The sequence below is a fragment of the Sebastes umbrosus genome, chromosome 4 (assembly GCF_015220745.1).
Source record: "Sebastes umbrosus isolate fSebUmb1 chromosome 4, fSebUmb1.pri, whole genome shotgun sequence".
Classification (NCBI taxonomy): Eukaryota; Metazoa; Chordata; class Actinopteri; order Perciformes; family Sebastidae; genus Sebastes; species Sebastes umbrosus.
This window is the reverse complement of record NC_051272.1, coordinates 17,584,602-17,605,655: the sequence shown is the minus strand read 5'-3', so window position 1 is coordinate 17,605,655 and position 21,054 is coordinate 17,584,602. Positions and strand designations below refer to the sequence as shown.

Sequence of the window (21,054 nt, the reverse complement as noted above, 5' to 3'; positions counted from 1 at the left end):
AAACATATTAGTCAGAAAAAAAAGATCTTTTCCTTGGGAAGATGAACACGAGAGAGACCTTCTTCCAAGGCCTGTTGGTGTCTTTATAGTGACAATAACAGACACTTCAACCGCAATAAATAAATAAGTAAATTGATAAACACATAGATGAATAACTAAATAAAATTAAACATTTGAACAGCAATAAATAAATAAATACATATACAGATACATACATGAATAAATAAAACAAACTATTCAGACTCCACTCTCCAGTGAGCATGGAAAAATATCCAGAAAACATTTTAGTCAGAGTAAAATGAACAACATTCCAAAATATTTTTAATTTCATTTAATTTAATTTGATTTCATTTAATTTAATTCTATTTAATTTTATTTTATTTTAATGTATTTTATTTTATTCTATCTTATTTTATTTGGTATAAATAAAAAATAAGAAAAAAAATACATACATAAATCCATACATACATAAATAAAACAAACTATTGAGACACCACTCTCCAGTGAGCAAGGAAAAACATCCACAAAACATATTAGTCTGATAAAATTGATGTAATCCTTGGGAAGATGAACATAAAAGAGACCTTCTTCCAAGGCTTGTTGGTGTCTTAACAGTGACAATAACACACATTTCAACAGCATAAATGAATAAATACATATACAGATACATAAATAAATAAAACAAACTATTAAGACTCCAATCTCGAGTGAGCAAGAAAAAACATCCAGAAAACATATTAGTCAGAGTAAAATGAACAACATTTACATTTATTTTTGATTTAATTTCATTTAAATGTATTTTATGGTATTTTATTTTATTTTATTTTATTTTATTCCATTTTATTTTATCTTATTTTATTTGATATAAATAAATACAATACTTTTCTACTTTTACTTTTGATACTTTAAGTACATTTTGCTGATAATACTTCTGTACTTTCACTATAGTAACATTCTGAATTCATGATTTTTACTTGTAATGGAGCAGGCTATTTTTAGACTGTGGTATTTGTACTTTTACTAAAGTAAAGGATCTGGGTACTTCTTCCACAACTGATATTAACGTTGTATAACTCAGGATTTTGCATCAAGGCCCTTTACATCCACTTTCTGGCACAGGCAAAAGTCATGCAAGCACAGATAGTTGTGACTGGTTCTGCTGACATCGAGGACAGATTTGAAGTTTTGGTATTTTCTTCCCCTGTGACTCCTTTTTGTGTTACTCCTGTCCCTCCTGATTTTTTTTTGTTTGCTCCAGTTGGTAATAACATTTTTCTATGATCCGACAAGATGGCAACTGACTATGTCAAACAACAACCGCATCTACCTGCTGCAAGATCTGAAGTAATTTACAAAACCCAAACCAATCAACAAAAGCTAATCAAGACAGTCATTAAACAAGAGTCATAACTCGAAAAAAGGCATCTTACCCTTCCACAAGCGATGGACATTCCCTCAAGTGTCTCGATGATCCACACGTAGGACATCAGAAAGTTAGGCAAAACCTCCAATAACGAGGAGAAACTCTGAGTGGTATCTCCAATCCAACCAGATTCACTGTGTGACTGCCAAGAGGTTTGTCCAGTATGTGAAGAACACGTTCTAGAATGATACACAGAATAGAACACACACATAATGATAAGAACACAGAATGAATCGCATAAATTCTGACACACACATTATGACACGCTTGAATTCTGACACGCATAAATTCTGACATCCATAAATTATATTTAAATGAGAAAAAGAAAATTATGCAAAATAATAATGCTGTGGTCACTGGGTGAAATAAGCCCGATGCACTTGGCTCTAGAAGGCCCTGGCTTAAATCATGGAGAGCAGATCCTACATCATGTTCAGGACATATTTCTCAGTCTGCCAAATATTCTTAGATACATAAAGACACATATTGATCTACTGTATTTTACCTGACACTGTTCTGAGCAGATATAAGGGAAACCAAACCAGATGATATTATTACTGGAACTTGTACCGTTACTTGTATTTTACTTGAGTATTTCCATTTTCTGCTACTTTATACTTCTACTGCACTACATCTCAGACGGAAATATTGTACCTTTTACTCCACTACATTTACTTGACACTTTCGCTACTAGTTACTTTTTACATAAAAAACCTATGATATGCTTTTGTAATATAATGCAGTAATGTACAACTATACTCAGTAGTATATAAAGTATCTACACTGACTCCAAATTGAAGAACTACAACATTAAAATGCATGTGTTAGTGATAAAAATAGAATAGTAGGCCTATAATATTCTATAAGAATATACCACTTTAAAATGGAGCCATTCTGCATTATTTTACATTTTGGGTACTTCTTCCACCACTGATATTAACGTTGTATAACTTAGATTTAGCACGTTGATCCCTACCTTTTACACTTATGTTCAGGATTTCGCAGGAAGGCCCTTTACATACACTTTCCAGCACAGGCAAAAGTCATGCAAGCACAGTTATTCTTGTGACCCGTTCTGCTGACATCGAGGAGAGATTTGAAGTTTTGGTATTTTCTTCCCCTGTGACTCCTTTTCATGTTCCTCCTGTCCCTCCTGATTTGTTTTTGTGTTTGCTCCAATTGGTAATAACATTTTCTATGATCCGACAAGATGGCAACTTACTATGTCAAACAACAACCGCATCTACCTGCTGCAAGACCTGAAGTCATTTGCAAAACCCAAACAAATCAACAAAAGCTAATCGAGACAGTCATTAAACAAGAGTCATTTAAACAACAGTCATAAAGTGAAAAAAGGCGTCTTCCCCTTCCACAAACAATGGACATTCCCTCAAGTGTCTCAATGAGCCACACGTAGGCCATCAGAAAGTTAGGCAAAACCTCTAATAACGAGGAGAAACTCTGAGTGGTATCTCCAATCCAACCAGATCCACTGTGTGACTGCCAAGAGGTTTGTCCAGTATGTGAAGAACACGTTCTAGAATGATACACAGAATACAATGACACATAATGATAAGAACACATTATGACACGCATGAACTCTGACACACACATTATGACACGCATAAATTCTGACATGCATAGGATTCTGACCCCCCCCCCCCCCACACACACACACAAACAGACACACACACACACACACACACACACACACACACACGTGCACACATACACACATACACACATCTGCACACACACACACACACTAAGGTCTCGTTTGGGCCCTCACTGCATTATAAAATTAAAGCACAACATAATAAAAGCACAATATCAACATAATCACTTCCTGTATTAGATTGTTTTGTCCATCTTTACACCGTCACTGTGTGTGCTCCCTGTGTGTGGTTTTAAATATTAATAGCTATTTCCAGACTGTGTGAGCTAATACAGACAAGAAACCTGATTCTCCTTTACAATAATTCTCTACATGTTTACAGTCAGGCAGGTAAACTCATTAAAATTAGCAATAATTAAGATTAGTGTATATGATGGAAGAGAGAGCGCAAAACACACTTTTCTTTGTACTTTATTTTTGCACTTTATAAAAATTCACTGTATCAGCAGAACTTCAGTCTGAATTGAATATTTACAGCAAATGATGAAAGAAATAAGAAATTAATGAATATTATTTATTTATATTATTATTTATTGTATTTGTATATTGCATAATGTTCATTATTATGCACTGATTGTGGGAGAACTGGATCACCCAGATCGAACCCGTGCATTCCACAACAGTAGACAACACTGACTACTGAGGTGGCGCTGAGAGCTCAAGCCCTCGCATTCATTCAGAAGGAAAAAGTCAATTTTTCCTTCAAGATGAATGACACATTGAAGACGTTTTTTATCTATAGAATAAGTCCAATTATTCACTATATGTGGGATAAACCGGAGCTCCCGGAGAAAACCCATAAACCACTTTACCACCTCGTCATGGCGGTGAGCATAGAAGAGAAGCACCTGCATACCATGCAGCACCTCTGTCTCGGTGGTGCCATCAGGTGACCTTTGACGGCGGAGGCGATACGCTCTCCGACTGCCGTTTGACCCCCTTTCAAGGACACCAGCACCCACGTCGCATTGCCCCACGTCTTAATCAGGTCCCGGTAAATGGCCTTTTCGAGGTTTTCCAATGTTTCTGGGCTGGAATCGAAATTGAGACCCTCGACTTCGCCCCACGTTTGATCAAAAAGGCGCTGGATGATGTCCTGGACGTTTGAAAGGGTCCAGGTCACTTTTGCCTTCTTGAAGATCCGCGTGACCAGCCTCTCCAAGATCGCCTCGACGCAGTTTTTCTTTTGTTCGTTCCGCGCTCGCCGTGCAGAGTCATCACGACTCTTCGTCACGGATACCGGGGCAGACGGAGAAGCGATTGCCAAAGGTTTCTTGGCCCTGGGCTTAGTCCCCAGTATGGCGTGTCTCATATTGTCGACGAGGTCGTCGGACTGAAAGATCTGCCACCATCTGGCCAGACACAGGAAACCGAGCACCTTCCGCTGCAAGTCGGCGCGCATGTTGGCACGTATCACCGGCTCGGGGATGATCTCTGGCCCATGTGTGATGTGTGTGTAGAGGAGATCACTTAAGACCTTTGTGAACTCCAAGACTCGACCGGGGGGAATGTTTATGAGTGGAGCGCCGAGTCCCAGAAGATCGCGGTTCTCTGGTTGTTTCATCAGATCGGTAATCTTCTTTGTGAGAGACTTTGCCGACTCTCGGCTGTGAACTTTGGAGCCCCGGTTGAATCTTTTCCTCATCTGTGCCACAATGCGATGGAGGCACGTTTTGGCAAAGCACTTTGCCAAAAGCTTCTTAATTTTGCTTCTGATGCTTTTCTTGGAGCGTTTGCTCTTCTGCGCCGACGGAGTCTGTCTTACAGCATCTTCGGCGATACTCCGAGCGATTTCTTCCGCGACGTCTTCAATCTCCCGAGAGTTTTGAGACTGCAGCAACGTGTACTCGGAGTCCGGCACGTCAACCAAGAGAGGTTCGGTGATGTCGTTTAACTGCTTTTTGATGATGATTGTGACATCCATGATGTCTTTCATCGCAATCACGACGTCCGACGAAGGCGTCGCCGCATGGCGGTCTTCGGCGTCTGAGGGTTCCGGTTCCACATCTGATTGTTCGCAGATGGTCCTCTGCTTGCGCGGTCGAGCCAAGAACACTGATTTCATCTTGCTGATGAACGCCTGGCACATTTTGCAGGCGTGCAGAATCATGTTGTTGAGTCTGCTGGGAGGAGTGAGGCGCTGGACTATGCCCTCGGGGCTGGAGAGGGCACTTCGGACGTTCTCCGAAACCTCTTCAGAGATCAATGTCGTCAAGCTTTTGGAGCTCGGACACTGAACCGAGACGTCGACGCCCAGAGCTTCGGCAAAACCCTGAGAGATTGCGTTTCCCAGATTGATTTGGACGTTGTCCTCAGACGCCAGGGTCCTGCTCCCGAGAGATTTCAGGAAAGCTTTTGTCAAGGCCGCTGTCATGTCCAACAGCAGCTCTCCCATCATGGTCATAGTGGCGTCGTCGGGGCTGCCGGATTTCAAAAGTCCCCACTGATCCGCCGTCATCCCCTTAAAGAAGGAGTTGAGCAGCTTGGAAACAACGCGACGGACGTTGAACTCGGGCATGATGGCTTCTGGCTGGGAAGTTCTTGATGATACCATAATGCTGATTTACGGTCAATTCTTGTCGATGCTTCGTGGTTTTTGGAGAAATTCACTGCTTCTCTCAGTAGGTAGTCTGATGAGTGAAAATAATCGTTAGTTGCAGCCGTAATTATTATTAACTAACATGTAAGCTGCATTTAAATGTTGAGGCTCATTTTAACTGCTTCATATACTGTTGGGAGGTTTAATCTAAAGCAATGCATTCATAAAATTCATACCTCTTTCTCTTGAGACAACTGCTTCTCTCAGTCGATGTGTTTCGTCTGATCGAGTCTTCAGATTCAACTACAGTTGTGTGATTCTGGGACTCTCTCCTTAATGTCACTCCTTTATGATGTTACCGCTCCTTTAAGATGTCACCACTCCTTTAATCCATCAGTGTTCCATCTAGTGATGTCACGATGCAGTGATGATGTCACCACTGCTGTGATGTCACCACTCCTTTAACCCATCACAGTGTTCCATCTAGTGATGTCACGATGCAGTGATGATGTCACCACTGCTGTGATGTCACCATGAAGTGATGATGTCACCACTGCTGTGATGCCAAACACACACACACACACACACACACACGCACACACACACACACACACATACACACAAACATTTCAACAAATCATTACATAATAGAGACATACTTTATTTATTTTATCCTGTGATAAAGTAATCACATTCATATCGGTTTCATAATGAAGCACCAAAATGTTGTGTAAATTTACTCACGTATTCAATAAAATGTTGATGTACTAAATGTTTTGCACACAAACTATTTTACAAAATATTTCTATTTTGTGAAATTTGTGAGGACCACCTCCCCCCCTTTTTATTTTAAAAAAATTAGCTCCTTATACTTTTCTCAAGTAAATTTGATACATTTTAGAGTAATTAAGATTTCAATTAATTCATATGTAAAAAGATTCTCTGTTTTCTATAATGCATCATGAAGAGTATAAACTGTTTTATAATCAAATAAATTAAATCTGCAGGGAACTTCTACTCACATTATTTCAGATACTTGCACAATTAACAGTCAATCACGGTTATATATATATATATCCCTTATCAAATAACAGAACAACTACAAATACTGAAATAAAAGTCTTTCTGATATTTCATTGGATTATATGTTTCACTTCACCTCATGTCATGGCCCTCCCCAACCTGATTCAACAGGAAATTTCAGGTTTCAGGTTGATCGCATTTATATAAATGAGAAAAACAAAACAAATCTGTACAAAATAATAATGCTGTGGTCACTAGGTGAAATAGGCCCGATGCACCCTGTTTTAATCATGGAGAACAGATCCTACATCATGTTCAGGACATGTTTTAGAGCATTTAAGACTCAAAACTCCTCAGTCTGCCAACTTTTCTTAGATGCATAAAGACACATATTGATCTATTTTACCTGACACTGTTTTGAGCAGATATAAGGGAAACCAAACCAGACGATGTTATTACTGTAACTGTTCTGTTATATGTAGCCTACTGTAAGCCTATAAATGTTACAGTCTCAGACAGCATCTCTGACTCATCAGCTGTGGGTTTACTCAGCTCTGATCGCCTGTGAGCACACATTTATTACGCAATCAAAGGGCGTCTGTCTCCCTCTGGAGTGTGACTTCCCAGGGCACCCCCAATGTTTGGCCAGTTTTCAGTGACATGGACCTTGACAGCTTCAAAGAGAAGCCTGTGTGACCACTGAGAGTCAAAATGGCAAAAGAGGTTTTAATTCATCTTAATTTGTGACTGGCTACATGAAGCCTCCCGGAGAGAGACCACAGCCGACCGAGAGCAACCTGTTTCTGTTACCTAAATGAGCAAATTCACTTAGACATAGAATAATTTTGTTTTTGTTTGGTGTAGGCTCTTACATTACCTCTAGTGGCTGATAGCTGCGCTCTTTTGGAGTTGTGGTAACTTTATTACCTTGCTATTACTTATCAGAATATCATAAGCCAATACAAAAAACAGTCGATAATGGTGTGACAAAATCATCCCATTAACTGTAAGAAATTTATATAATTTCAAGTTAGAAACAAAGTAATCATGTCAGTGTTAATTTACTTTCAAATTTGTGTTAATTTATCTAAAATGTTCCGTTTTATCCATGCCAAAGAGCATGCAATTTTATAATCAAATAAGCCTCTCAGTTCCTTTGTCAGCAATAACATGGATTTTCTCTCAATGATGTTGATTTGCCTGTTGAATTGAGCTGACATGACTTTGATACGGACTGAGACAACTGATTTTCTCATTGTGTGGATTACAGTAGTGGCAGCAGATGGCAAGGCGGGGCAATCCCTGGTAGCCATAGTGCTGACACCTCAATCCTTCCACCTCATCTGACTTGGGGGCGACCACAGGAACTGCTGAAGTGAACCTACAAAGCTTAACCATGCAAGCTTGTTTAACCATTCTCTGCAGCTACTTGAAATCAGGTAGACATGCTGAGTGCAGTGTAATAGAAGCTTATGCTGTTGAGCGGGCATAAGATTATCCTGCTGAGACAGTTATTCATTAGAAATTGGTAACTTTACATTTTAGATTTATACAAAAACAGTTTTTTCAAAGTTTATTTGACAAGAATTTTGTCCAGGTTTGTATGTTTTTGATGCCAAAAGTTGTCTATCTATATACTTTATATATTTATCTACAGTATATACATTGTTTTATCATAGTCCTAAAATTAGAATGATTTAGCTCATAATTAGATTAAAAAACAAACAAACATAATCAATTATGACCTATTTTATGCCTTTGCAACTTGAGGCACCTGCTCCATGTGCATGCCAACAACTTTAAAAGTTAATCCCACTCTTTGACAATAGCTGTCATTCATGGAGATTATATAAAAAGCTGCTTAGACTGATACAAAGATTTGTGAACTAGCATTCAAGGACATCCTCTGAAGGACAAAAGAATTATGTCTTACACATGTATACCTGCTGCAGGGCATGTGTCCTCAATGTCTGATGCACTGCAACTGACTACAGTGAAAAGTATTTGAAAATCATAATATGTAAAAAGGTAACGGCACTCATGAACAGCTGATCAGTCTGATCTGCCAAGCAACTGAGCTAGGGTTTTACTAGTGACATGTGTTCAATCACCTGCAGGACTCTGTCATCATAAATGTTCCCACTAAATACATAATCATCCAGCTCGCTCATGGCAGTGGGCTGCTAAAGATTGGCTGCATCAATCACAGGGCTGAGGAGTGGAGAAACGTGACAGTTATCCCTGCTAGGCAAAACTTCAAAGCAGCACTTTGCTGATGGCAGCAGCATTTTACCCGTGCCGACAACTGGAGAGTCAAGAAAAGACTATTATGTGTTTCACAGGTTACGCTTTGCTTATGCGTAACTCAATTCGGGAACATACATAATATCAGCGTAAAGGTATTATTAGTGATCACAAACAAATTAAACTAACTTTCACATTTGAAATGGTCTGAACTAGCCAAACAATAATTTTCCTCAAAAATGACCTTTTAGCATGCGCCTTACATGTAAATTTCCTTTCTACTAGTGTGAACAACAAGATAATCAGCTCACCCCTGACATGTGAGTGACACCTGTGTTATGTAATCTGATATGAGGCTCCAGATTACCATACTCGGTACTGCTTAGGTCAGTATAAAGATGGTGTTTTGAGTGTAAATGTATACTGCAACCAAACGTCTAACCTAGTGTAGTGTGAATGTGTGTTCATTAACTTCCCAAACTTAGTTTATTATGTCAAAGTTGGGAAGTGAAAAAGGATCACAAGTTGTTGTTAAAGGTGCATTTGAGACATCCTGATGTCAAGTTTGAACTATTTTAACTGACTGTTTTAACTAGTTTTACATCCAGTGGTTACAAGGTACCCTACTATAGGCCAAGCTACCAGGCCTGTTGGCCACGGTTTGTGTATAATATACACTTATTACATAATATACACATATATATATATATATATATATATATATGTCAATAAACTGTGTCAATGTCAATAAACTGTGGAAAGTTAAAGGTCCCATATTATGCTCATTTTCAGGTACATATTTGTATTTTATGTTTCTATTAGAACATGTTTACATGCTGTAATGTTAAAAAAAACTTTATTTTTCTCATTCTGTCTGCGTCTGTCAGTCTGTCTCTGGTTGGAGAGTGAGTAGTTTGTGAGAATCCATTCATCCATTCATCCATTATCTGTAACCGCTTATCCTATTCAGGGTCGCAGGGGGGCTGGAGCCGATCCCAGCTGACATTGGGCGAAGACCTATGGCCAATTTAGACACAACAATTAACCTAACCTGCATGTCTTTGGACTGTGGGAGGAAGCCGGAGAACCCGGAGAAAACCCACGCTAACACGGGAAGAACATGCAAACTCCACACAGAAGGGCCCTTGTGAAAATCAAAGTCTGAATTAATTTAAAATATACATTACGCCTAGCAAAGTGAAATCTTATACTTACAGTTAAACTCAAGCGTTATTGATGTTACAGAGCTGTCCGTCAACGTCCATTACGAACGTTGTCGTCACTACTGCATTGCATTGTGGGATACTTATGCCGCCTTAGTGCCCAGCATTGCATACTGTAATATTTCACCGGATATAGTATGCAATTTGCGTACTCCTTTTTTCATTCTAAGGTTTCGGCCATACTAAAATATCTCACAGACTGTATTAGCATACTAAATAGCATGTTAGCATGGAATTTTGGACACAAACAAAATGTACAAACACAATGAGGAGAATAAAATAAATGACTGTTGCACCTGCAGTCAATTTTTCCACTTCAAGACAACAGGTTCTAAGTTCCAACAGCTCTGTGTACGTAGCCCTCGTAGACGGCCCCTAGTTTGTAATCCTTTTATACACCAGTTTAGGCCAACAGAAACAGCTGTGTTCAAAACGACGTTGTTTTCCTAAAATCAAGAGTGACTTAATAAGGATTAAAGAAATCATTCTGTGGGCACGGCAGGCAGTCACATTAGTATCTTTAGTGTCTTTGCTGCATTTGATCTGATTAAGGAGCTGAACTAGATGTCATTAGCTATGTGCAATAATGACTACAGCCATCACTGTGGCTTGGCAGACCTGCACAGAAAATAACAAGCACAGGTGTTGATGTTGCTGACATTTCTTTGTGGCCATCCACTGTGTAATACCTTAAAGTGAAGAGAAGTGAGAATATTGGTGAATCCAGGAGTTGTGCACTTCCAATAACAGCAAATTGCACTTGGGTTTGCTAATTAGGCAGACGGAGGCTCCAGAGAGTAGTCACCATATGGCAGAAGAATGGAATTAAGGGTCAACTTGTTGCTGCTCTTTGAATCTCTACACTAATTGTTTTTCTTCTCATCACCCCCTTTCGTGATCCCCCCTCTGACAAGGAGACCACATTTCATGGAAGGTTAAGCTACTTTGCTGATTTGGGGTGGCTGTTTTCTGTTGAAGCCATTAGTGTCATTGACAGGGCCAATATGGTGCAGAGGGAACGTTTTAAGACTACGCAGTTAACCCCACTACCCCGTTAACAGGAAGGTGAGGGCCATATGCGTCGTAGGAGTGGAATAAATAATCCATATTGTAATGCTTTGTATCTTTAGCCATAGTTGATTAGTTCACTTATTGACTATAACAACTTCTAAAACCTCAAGTCATTGCTGTGGGCAGTAGTTGACCACATGATGATTTTAGGCTAGATAACATGTGAAGCATCTTAGCTTGAAAACTTTCTTTAGCTTTTCTTATATTAATGTAGGTTAAGAATGAATTGGCTGATTTTTAAAGGGCATTATAAGTAAAGACTTAACAAGGAAGAATTTAAACTGCCATGTTGATTGCTGTTACTCTCCGGAGACACTAGTGACCTTTACCATGCAGCAGCCAAATTTATGAAGTCATTTGAAAGCAGTGTGAGTGAGAAGTAAAATATATCATTTTCCTTTTATTTATCAGTGGTCAACTTTGTTGAAAATGCCTGTAAGTGGTGTGACTGATTGATTTACCCTTATAGACAGTAAAGATTAAGAGGATGACAAATCAGCATTTGCTTACACAGCGCCTGGTGCTAATCTCCTTGTCTTCCTTCAGAAAGCCCCCAGACGGCTCGCACTCATTCTGGCAGAGGGAAAGGAAGAAGACAAACAGTGACTCTATTGACCCTGCGTTACATCAGAAACAACCAGAGAAGGGACAACAGCACTGAATCAATATCATCGAGCATTCCTGGAGTAACTCTCTGATGACCTCTGAAGAAATTAGGCGTTAACTACAAGCTTTAGAGGAAAGAACTACAAATTTTAAGTCTTTTTTGTTTTAGGGGCACTGCCATGTGTCATCACTTCACATGATAAAATGCTTTGATCCAGCCAGGCAACTGCAAAAAAAATACTTTATACAGAAGAGGAAATACTTCTGGGAGTAATCTTCTATTTGTCTAAAAACTGTTTATTAAGCGAAGTTCAAGTTAGATTATCTCAGAATGGAGGACCACATGACCAAAATGAACATGTTTTCTTCGGACACGTCTAATGACTTCACAGATGGATCTCAAGCAGGTGAGCCGATAATTGTTGTAATATGAAAGATATGAGAATGGTGCTTAACAATGACAACAAAATTAAAAAACAAAACTTGTAAATATTTTTCTGTACAACAGATTATGTTGTTAGAATAATAATAATAGTTTTCTGTATTGCATATACAATAAAAAAAATAGTTTAAAAAGACAGAACAACTTATTTAATGAAAAACCTATACAGTATGTACAATTAAGTCATCCATTGATCCTTAAAAGATAGTGAAGTATTTATTTCTGCTATCTGTCCTCTACAGAAATAAGTTCAGTTCCAGGTAAAGCACTTGGCCAAGGTCTGCTATGTAGAGTGTGTTCTGATTCAAGCAGTGGTAAACACTATGGCATCTACGCCTGCAACGGCTGCAGTGGCTTCTTCAAGCGCAGTGTGAGACGAAGACTCATCTACAGGTGAGCAAAATTTTATCAAATAGGGCAGTCAGAGTTACCATGTGTATAATGGAGAAACACAACTTGTGTAACAAGTAATTCTTTGTATTTTAACATAGTGCTTATCTATACTCTGATTTTGTTTTTTGTCAAAATCACAGGTGTCAGGCTGGAAATGGCAGGTGCCCTGTTGACAAGGCTCATCGTAACCAATGTCAAGCTTGTCGATTAAAGAAGTGTCTCCAAGCTGGCATGAACAAAGATGGTGAGAAAAATCTGAATAATATTGACTTTGTGGAGTACATTATCTGTGCATGTATAATTTCTGTCATTGTACAAATGATCTAAAGCCATGACTGTTTTCACATGATATATTATTGTGCTTTTGGCAGCTGTGCAGAATGAGCGACAGCCTCGAAGCACAGCACACGTCAGTCTAGACTCCATAAATGTGGACACTAAAAAGGAGCACCTGGCCACCACGCGGGAGCTCACTTCCTCTGCCCCCTACTCGTCAGTCATCTGCAGACCTCTGGTCACTTCCTCCGTCACCACCTCTGCCGCCGTACAGCCTTGCATCAACCCCAATAACTACCACCGCTTTATGGTCAGCCTGCTGACTGCAGAGACTTGTGCAAAACTGGAGCCAGAGGATGGTGAGATCATATGACAGAAGTTAACTTAAAGGTCCCATATTGTAAAAAGTGAGATTTCCACGTGTGTTTATTATAAAGTAAGTTTAAAGAGGACCTATTATGCTTATTTTCAGGTGCATACTTGTATTTTAGGTTTCTACTTGAACATACGTTTATCATGCTTTATTGTTCAAAAAACACTTTACTTTTCTCATGTCTGTGTCGTAGCACCATCTAATGATGCATTTAAACTTAACAATATTGTACTCCCAGCGGCCTTAACATTTGTGTGACTCTTTTTCGCCAGTGGAGGAGAATATTGATGTGACAACCAATGATTCAGAGAGAGATCGGAGTCCCTCTGACTGTCGTACGTCCCCATACACCTCCAGCTGTTCAGAGAGTATATACGAGACATCGGCAAGACTCCTCTTCATGTCTGTCAAGTGGGCAAAAAATTTGCCTGTTTTTGCTCACTTGCCATTTCGAGACCAGGTGAGACTGACTGACTTTTTTTTATATTACCGAACCGATTTACACCTACATAAATCCTGTGTGAGACTGGCAACATGAATTTCCGTGACATCCTCAGGTGATTCTCCTCGAGGAAGCTTGGAGTGAGATGTTCCTCTTGTGTGCCATCCAGTGGTCCCTGCCCATGGACAGCTGTCCTCTTCTGTCTCTGCCAGATCTGTCTCCCACACAGCAGGCAAAGATCAGTCTCCCCACAGCTGACCTGCGCATCCTAGAAGAGGTCTTTAATCGCTTTAAGGCCCTGGCCGTTGACCCTACTGAGTTTGCCTGCCTGAAAGCCATTGTACTTTTCAAGCCAGGTAAGGTGTTATTCCTTCAGCAATATACATTTGTTACTGAATGGACATTGTAACTAATGTCATGCTGTTTGACTTTCAGAGACACGCAGCCTCAAAGACCCGGAGCAGGTGGAGAATCTGCAGGACCAGTCACAGGTGTTGCTAGGTCAGCACATCCATTCACTATACCCCGGCCAAAGTGCCAGGTAAGCCTGCTGTAACTCTGTCTCCGACAGACAATCTTCAAACAACATCTGGAGTATTTGAAGTTTCTCATATAAAAGCCTAAATAGAAACATGAAGTTCACTCACCTTTGTTCTTGTCCATCAAGGTTTGGGAGACTGTTACTTCTGCTTCCATCCCTCCACTTTGTGAGCTCTGAGAAACTGGAGCAGCTGTTCTTTCACAGGACCATTGGCAGCACACCCATGGAGAAGCTGCTGTGTGACATGTTCAAAAACTAAGACACTAACTAAAACAAGCACACAGGAATGATACCTGCTAGGAAAACACCATAAAACAACCCTCAAGCAACATGTTTTCTGCTTGTTTGTTTCACATATTCTGGTTATGACTTTGTTCAAATTCAACATAATAGCATAGACATTTTGGAATCGCACAGATAGAAATATTTTCCCACTAAAACTCTGTTGAAAAAAGACTCATTAAAGTTCATGGCATACTAATTAAATAAGCATACAGGTTTAGTTCAGTGATTATTACATTATTTTCTTTGTAAATATTACAATTTTGTCATAAAGAACCAAAGACATATTAAATTATTTTGTGTAGATAGGCTACTGAGTTGGAAGGAAAAGCATTTTTATTATAGTATAAGAAAATGAAGAAGTATTTGTCCTGAATAAATATGGAAATTTTGTATTTGACAAGTTTGTTCATCTTTGGTCATGTTTTCCATTCTTTATCTGGTTTTACAGAACACATTACACAAGACATATTACAAAAAGATGCAACAAAGATTAATCCTATTAATAGCCCATCATTTAGAGCCTGATCATTACATCATAATGGCTAGTATTGGCCAATTTTAGCTTATTACAGATGTATTGGTAACTGTGTCAGTCACTATGTAACAAGAAATTGCTGTGTAGAAAAAAACAAAGATCTGTTTTAGGTCATTTAGAAACCAGAGAGCTCTCATAAGTTTATTTTTCAACTGTTAATGGTCTCACCCAGTAGGCCTATATCTTGGTCAAAATGTTTATGCGTTTGTAAAAAAAAAAAAAATTGAGTAGCTAACAGATTACAATTTAAAAAAGCAAACTCTCAAACATCGATATTGGCTTCAAAAATCCAATACCAGTCGGGATCTTATTTGATTTATCTACTGGGCAGTGGGCAATAGGACAATATTCATTATGGCTACAGAGTGTGCTAAATGGCGTGTCTAGAAGGTAACCCGCAAATTAAGAAATCTGATCTGAGATCTGCAAAAACTTGCAAAAACTCTTGCGAAACTCTCTGCTCAACAGCCTATCCTAACCTGAACTATTCCAGATCAAAGTGTTCGCTAATTTGCTCCACTCTCACGTTTATGCGCACACCACACTGCAGAAGAGTTAGTAGCTCTGAGAATATCTAGTGAATGTACAGTGGATGTTTGTGCAGAAATAAATGCTGCAGCTCCTCCAGACCAACAGAGGTTTCCCGTGTCTTGTGAAGTGACGGGCCTCCACAGCGAGAAACGTTATTGTCTCCGACTGGGTGCCGATGTCTCCCCTGTTCCTTCTGACCGCGGTCGGGAGGCTGAAGCAGCAAAAGCCAACACTAGGATCAGCAGTGATTCATGGAGAGACCTTCGTCTGGTCAGCTAACATTACTGCAGAGCAGGTGAAATATAGAGTGATATTGTGGTTTTAGCTGACGTGTGTCACCGCACTGTTTTGAGCAATGCTCGTTCATGTCTATTTAGAGCGAGCTCAAGCGCGAACCCGACGCTGACTTTCGTTGACTTAACGGCCACAGGTGTCGCTGTTAACAAGCATTTCTGATTCTTACAAACAGCCCCTTTAATGAATTCATTTTGAATTATTATTTTTTCCTGTCAATCTCCTGTTCCACACTCCAGTCCAATAGGTGGCGGTAATACATCTATAAACATTTTGCCAACAGCCAATAAACACCAAAAAAGAAGAGAGAAGAAAGAACAAAACAAGGAAGAAGCACTGGCTAGTTAGCATCTATGATTATCATAATGAGCTAAAGCGTCCTGCATTGTAGTAACCACAGCTACTTTGTTTACTTTAACCAGACGGGTTTTGTCTGACAGCTGCAGTGGACACTGACAACTATTATGAAGTTGCTTTAAATAAGAAATAACAGTTGTTTTACCCACATTAACAATGTTTGGCAAGTCGTATCAGCTGCTCCCTCAGAGGGACTCGAGGACTCCTGGCTTGTTTGTGGACACTCACAGCTTCACACAGCGAGGTTACCACAAAGGTTTATCATTTGACAACTTCCCCAATGTGTCCGAAAACGACTTCACTGGTAGGTAGCTAACATGAACTATGGTAACTATGGTAACGTTAGCATAGTTACCGTGTTACCATAGCTAACACGGTAACTATGCGAACGTTAGCTATGTTTGTTTTTGTGGAAGTGGTGCGTTTGAGGGTTAAGAGTGCTGTTGTAATTTATAACTATAAGGAGGGAGACAGCGATGTAAAGTCAAACAAAACCAACTAATCTAATAAATAATAATAAGAGCATCCCCTTTAACTATTTCACTGTCTAAATATGAGTGGTTTGCCGTTTTCAAAGTGTTACTACTGCTCAGTCCATCAAGTTTCTTGTTTCAACTTTACCTTTATTTAAGATAAGATAAGATATTCCTTTATTAGTCCCACAGTGGGGAAATGTGCAGTGTGCAGCAGCAAAGGGGATAGTGCAAAAACAACAAGATGCATCAGCTAACAGTAATAAAAAAAAAAAGAGCTAAACAAAGTGTAACAAAATATGAACCATTTAAATAGAAGGAAGTATAAAATAGGAACAGTATATACAGTATTGACAATAAACAGACTATTAACAAAATTGCACAAGTGGAAAATGAAAAATGGAAAATGTATTGTCCTCAAGGGACATTTGTCTTGCACCCAGGTTGAAATACAATACACACGCACAGACTTTGAACATAATAAAATACATTAAGTATGTAATAAATGTACAAAATATGCCAAAAGCCCATCACACTACATAGCAGTGCACATGCAACATATCCTGTAATTTAGTCCGTAGGTCAGGGGTCAGGAACCTGAGGCTTTCTCGTAAAGTTATTACTTTATTGTCGTAATATTACGACTTTTTTTCTCGTAAAGTTATGACTTTATTCTCGTAAAATTATGACTTTTTTTCTCGTAAAGTTATGACTTTATTCTCGTAAAATTATGACTTTATTCCCGTAATATTACAACTTTTTTTCTCGTAAAGTTCTGACTTTATTCTCGTAAAGTTATGACTTTATTCTCGTAAAGTTATGACTTTATTCTCGTAATATTATGACTTTATTCTGGAAATCTATTTTTTTCCCCTCAATGTGGCCCTAAAACTCTGTAGTACATTTGTACTTTGGCCTTCACTGCATTAGACTTATATACTATATACTTTGACTATAAACTGTGTTACCTTCATCACAATGCTCAAATGTTTTGCGGCTCTGCGGACAGATTTTTTGTTTTGTTGCCTAAAATGTCTCTTTTGATAGTAAGGTTGCTGACCCCTGCCCTAAAATGAGTTAAGCTCCAAAAACACTTGATCCTACACTTCCCATAATGCATTTCAATAGCATTTGTCCAGGTAAATCTTTCACACTCACACCCCCAGTTTGTAGTGCAGGCTTGCTGTTCAAATCTTGTAGTCTCCAATCCAAAATCAAAAGCTCCCCTTAAAGCCACAGATGACATCATACAACTGTTTTTCTTTACAGGCTGACTTGTTTACTGAAAATACCTTAAAGATTGAGACATTTTTTTTTCGGTTTCTTCTCTTTAAGATACCTCCCAAGGATGGCTGTCCTGGATTTGCAACCTGATTGTCATCTTCCTTGTCTACGTCTGCACCTTTATAACATTTCCTATATCAGGATGGTTTGTACTGAAAGTAAGGTGAAATTATATTTAATCAGATACTCCCACAGCCTGTTCACTCATTTGTTGAGAATAAACACAACCAACAGTGACACATTTTGTCCGTAGACGGTGCCTAACTACCAGAGGGTAGTGGTGTTTCGTCTGGGTCGAGTTGGTCCTCCTAAGGGCCCTGGTATTGTCCTTGTGCTACCCTTCATTGACCAGTGGCAGAGAGTTGACCTGCGCACCCGTGCTTTCAACATCCCTCCTTGCCGGGTAAACCACTATACTGAGTTCATCATTAGTTAGCTGTTGTGATGGACAACATGTTAAAGCCATTTACATGCTGAAACACTGAAAAATGCAGAAAACAACTGTGGTCAGGAGTAGTTTCCTTCACATTCTCCTACAGGTTTTTTTTTTTTTTAAATTAAGTCTTTACTAAACAAACCTTTTAAAATGAAATAAATAAAGGATAGGTTCACAATTTTTCAAGTCTATCTTAAAAAAATAATCAGTCATATAAGCTTCAGATAAACTTTTGAATGTATTTTTTGCAAGGAAGGAGGACTGTGGAGTTTGTTCCCCATCACATCCATTGAATCTGCATTAGGAATGAATCTCTTAATGGCCAGTATGGGCAAGTGGAATGATACAGCAAGCAAAATCAGTTTTAACTTACTTTGTCCTGCAGGTGGCACTCTTGGTGCACTGTTGATGTTTGTGTACTGTGTCTTTGCACCTATAAACCTCAGAATTAAATGCAGATGGATATCCGATGGCAACATTTAACGTTTTTAAGCTTAAGCATTTATCACATGTGAGTTTTTCAAATTAACCTTTCCTTTGGAATTTTTGGGGAAAATAGCCACAGCTCCATCACTGAGATGCTTCACTGCATTTTTTAAAATCCTTTATTTAACCAGAAAGGTCCCATTGCGATTGTTGCCCAATAAAAAAGTTTCATATACGAGTACAAACAGGGACAGTTAACATCACAATGAAAAACATACCAAAACACAACTTACAGGAATCGGAAGCTAAAATAATCAAGGCAAAAATAATAACACTTGTTAAAAGCAACTACATTGTTCTGTAAAAACAGATTTTAAGATATTTTTAAGCATTTCAATACAACTGAGGTGTCCAGCTCATGTCACGTGTTTCTTAATGGTGCCAAGACTCTCCTTCTGAGCAGTCAGCATTTGTCAACTGTATATTCAGCCTTACACAGTAAATATTGCTCAGTCAATATCAGCTTTAAGAATGAAGAGAAGACCTCTCTATATTTTTAAAAGGGGATAAATGTTGAATGACCAATGTGAGGTGTCCAGCACTCGTATAAAATGTAATTCTGCTACTGCAGGTGAATACTCTGGATGACGGTTTGTTGGCAGTGGGAGCAGACATCCAGTTCAGGATCTGGAACCCCGTCATGTCAGTACTATCAGTCCAGGATCTGAACGCCTCGACCAGGATGACGGCACAGAAGGCTATGACCTACACCCTGGCCAAGAAGACTGTCAGGGAGATCCAAACTCAGAGAGTTAAACTTGGAGAATATCTCGTGGTGAGACTACACGGGACCTATTTATTCTGTGCTGGCTTTTCACTGTATCACGTCAAACTGACATACTTTATTGCTCTGTACAGATGGACATAAATGAGATGACTCGACCCTGGGGGCTGGAGGTGGACAGGGTAGAGCTTACCCTGGGCTCTCTACTAAAAGCACCAGGGGAAGGCCTCTCTGGACCCCTCATCGTGCCTCCTTCTGTGCCTCCTTCTGTGCCTCCTTCTGTGCCTGGACTGGAAGGCATCACTGGCCCCATTCAGCAGTTGGCCATGCACTTTCTGGGCAACATTTCACAGCCTCAACAAGGTGTGGCCCCACTCACACATAACTGTTTTTAACAACATGTACCCATTCTGATAATGTTGTGTAATACATATGTGCCTTTTCTCCTCAGAGGACTGCATAACTTTTACAGATGAGTTCAGCAGTGCCCCTCTGGCAGTTGTGGCCACACCAGTTTCTGTTGAAGAGCTGCTTGGCGAGGTCAAGCTCCTGCTCTCGGAAACTTTGGTCCACCAGGTTGGGGCCAGCTTCCAGTTTGAAATAAGCTCGGAAGACGGACAACATCAAAGTTACTATGTGGATTTGAGCCAAGGTGATGGCTCATATATTACTGTAAATATGCCACAATTATAAGAGCATTCCCATTGGGATAAATCCAGCAACTGAAAGCAAGTTGTGCTAAATCTGTCTAGTAACGCTCAAATGTTTGTGTTAAATAGAAACAAAAGTACACTTACAGAAATATCTCCATCGCTCTGTGTGTGTCCTGTAGGTAGCGGTGCCGCTGGAGCAGGGTCCTTGTTCAGAGAGCCAGATGTGACACTGAGCATGAGTGACAGCGACCTTCTGGCCATGTTCCTGGGCGGACTACAACCATTTTCTGCTTACACCAGTGGCAGACTCAAAATCCAGGGAGACATTAAGACTGCCATGAGGCTGGAAGAACTCATAAAGCTACTTAAGAAATAGCTTTCATAGTAGCATTCGTATACATATTTATGAAATCTTTAAGTTGAACTGTACAGAACATGCTGTTCATGTATACATTTGTTTTAAACTGAGTGTCTGTTATGGCCTTGTCTTTCTTCACAAATCAAAGCAAATGCTTGTTTACAAGACAAACTTCCTGAAGGTCTTCAGGCTTTATATTACTTGGCATAGTCTCACTTTTTATTTACAGATGATTACAGGTTGGTATGATACAAGATAACATTTTCAGTAAGTAATGCTGAATACACTGTGGTGTATTCTATTAGGCTGTTCGATTGGAGACTGCTGTTCATGTATACATTGATTACATTTGTTTTAAACAGTGTTT

General features: G+C 39.4%; 2 protein-coding genes and 1 long non-coding RNA gene across 4 annotated transcripts; 2 read left to right on the top strand and 1 right to left on the bottom strand.

The window, feature by feature from the left end:
• Nucleotides 1–250: 250 nt before the first annotated feature.
• Nucleotides 251–16,560, bottom strand: LOC119487305. 2 transcript variants are annotated; one of them, XR_005206684.1, is made up of 4 exons: nt 16,423–16,560; nt 14,378–14,503; nt 2,400–2,960; nt 251–1,602 (listed from the first exon to the last, which is right to left on the bottom strand). It is a non-coding gene; the product is annotated as an uncharacterized LOC119487305 (long non-coding RNA). The 2 variants fall into 2 exon arrangements; XR_005206683.1 differs by lacking the exons at nt 251–1,602; nt 2,400–2,960 and adding exons at nt 7,630–9,921; nt 11,709–11,771.
• nr2e3 (nuclear receptor subfamily 2, group E, member 3) lies at nt 11,778–14,953 on the top strand. Its single transcript, XM_037768072.1, has 8 exons — nt 11,778–12,211; nt 12,489–12,639; nt 12,780–12,883; nt 13,011–13,274; nt 13,561–13,748; nt 13,846–14,086; nt 14,166–14,271; nt 14,398–14,953. Exons 1-8 carry the CDS (start codon nt 12,136–12,138, stop codon nt 14,528–14,530), a joined length of 1,263 nt encoding a protein of 420 aa, XP_037624000.1. The 5' UTR covers nt 11,778–12,135; the 3' UTR covers nt 14,531–14,953.
• Nucleotides 16,216–21,047, top strand: stoml1 (stomatin (EPB72)-like 1). Its single transcript, XM_037768073.1, has 7 exons — nt 16,216–16,577; nt 18,082–18,188; nt 18,284–18,433; nt 19,524–19,727; nt 19,811–20,039; nt 20,128–20,328; nt 20,509–21,047. Exons 1-7 carry the CDS (start codon nt 16,430–16,432, stop codon nt 20,703–20,705), a joined length of 1,236 nt encoding a protein of 411 aa, XP_037624001.1. The 5' UTR covers nt 16,216–16,429; the 3' UTR covers nt 20,706–21,047.
• Nucleotides 21,048–21,054: the final 7 nt, after the last annotated feature.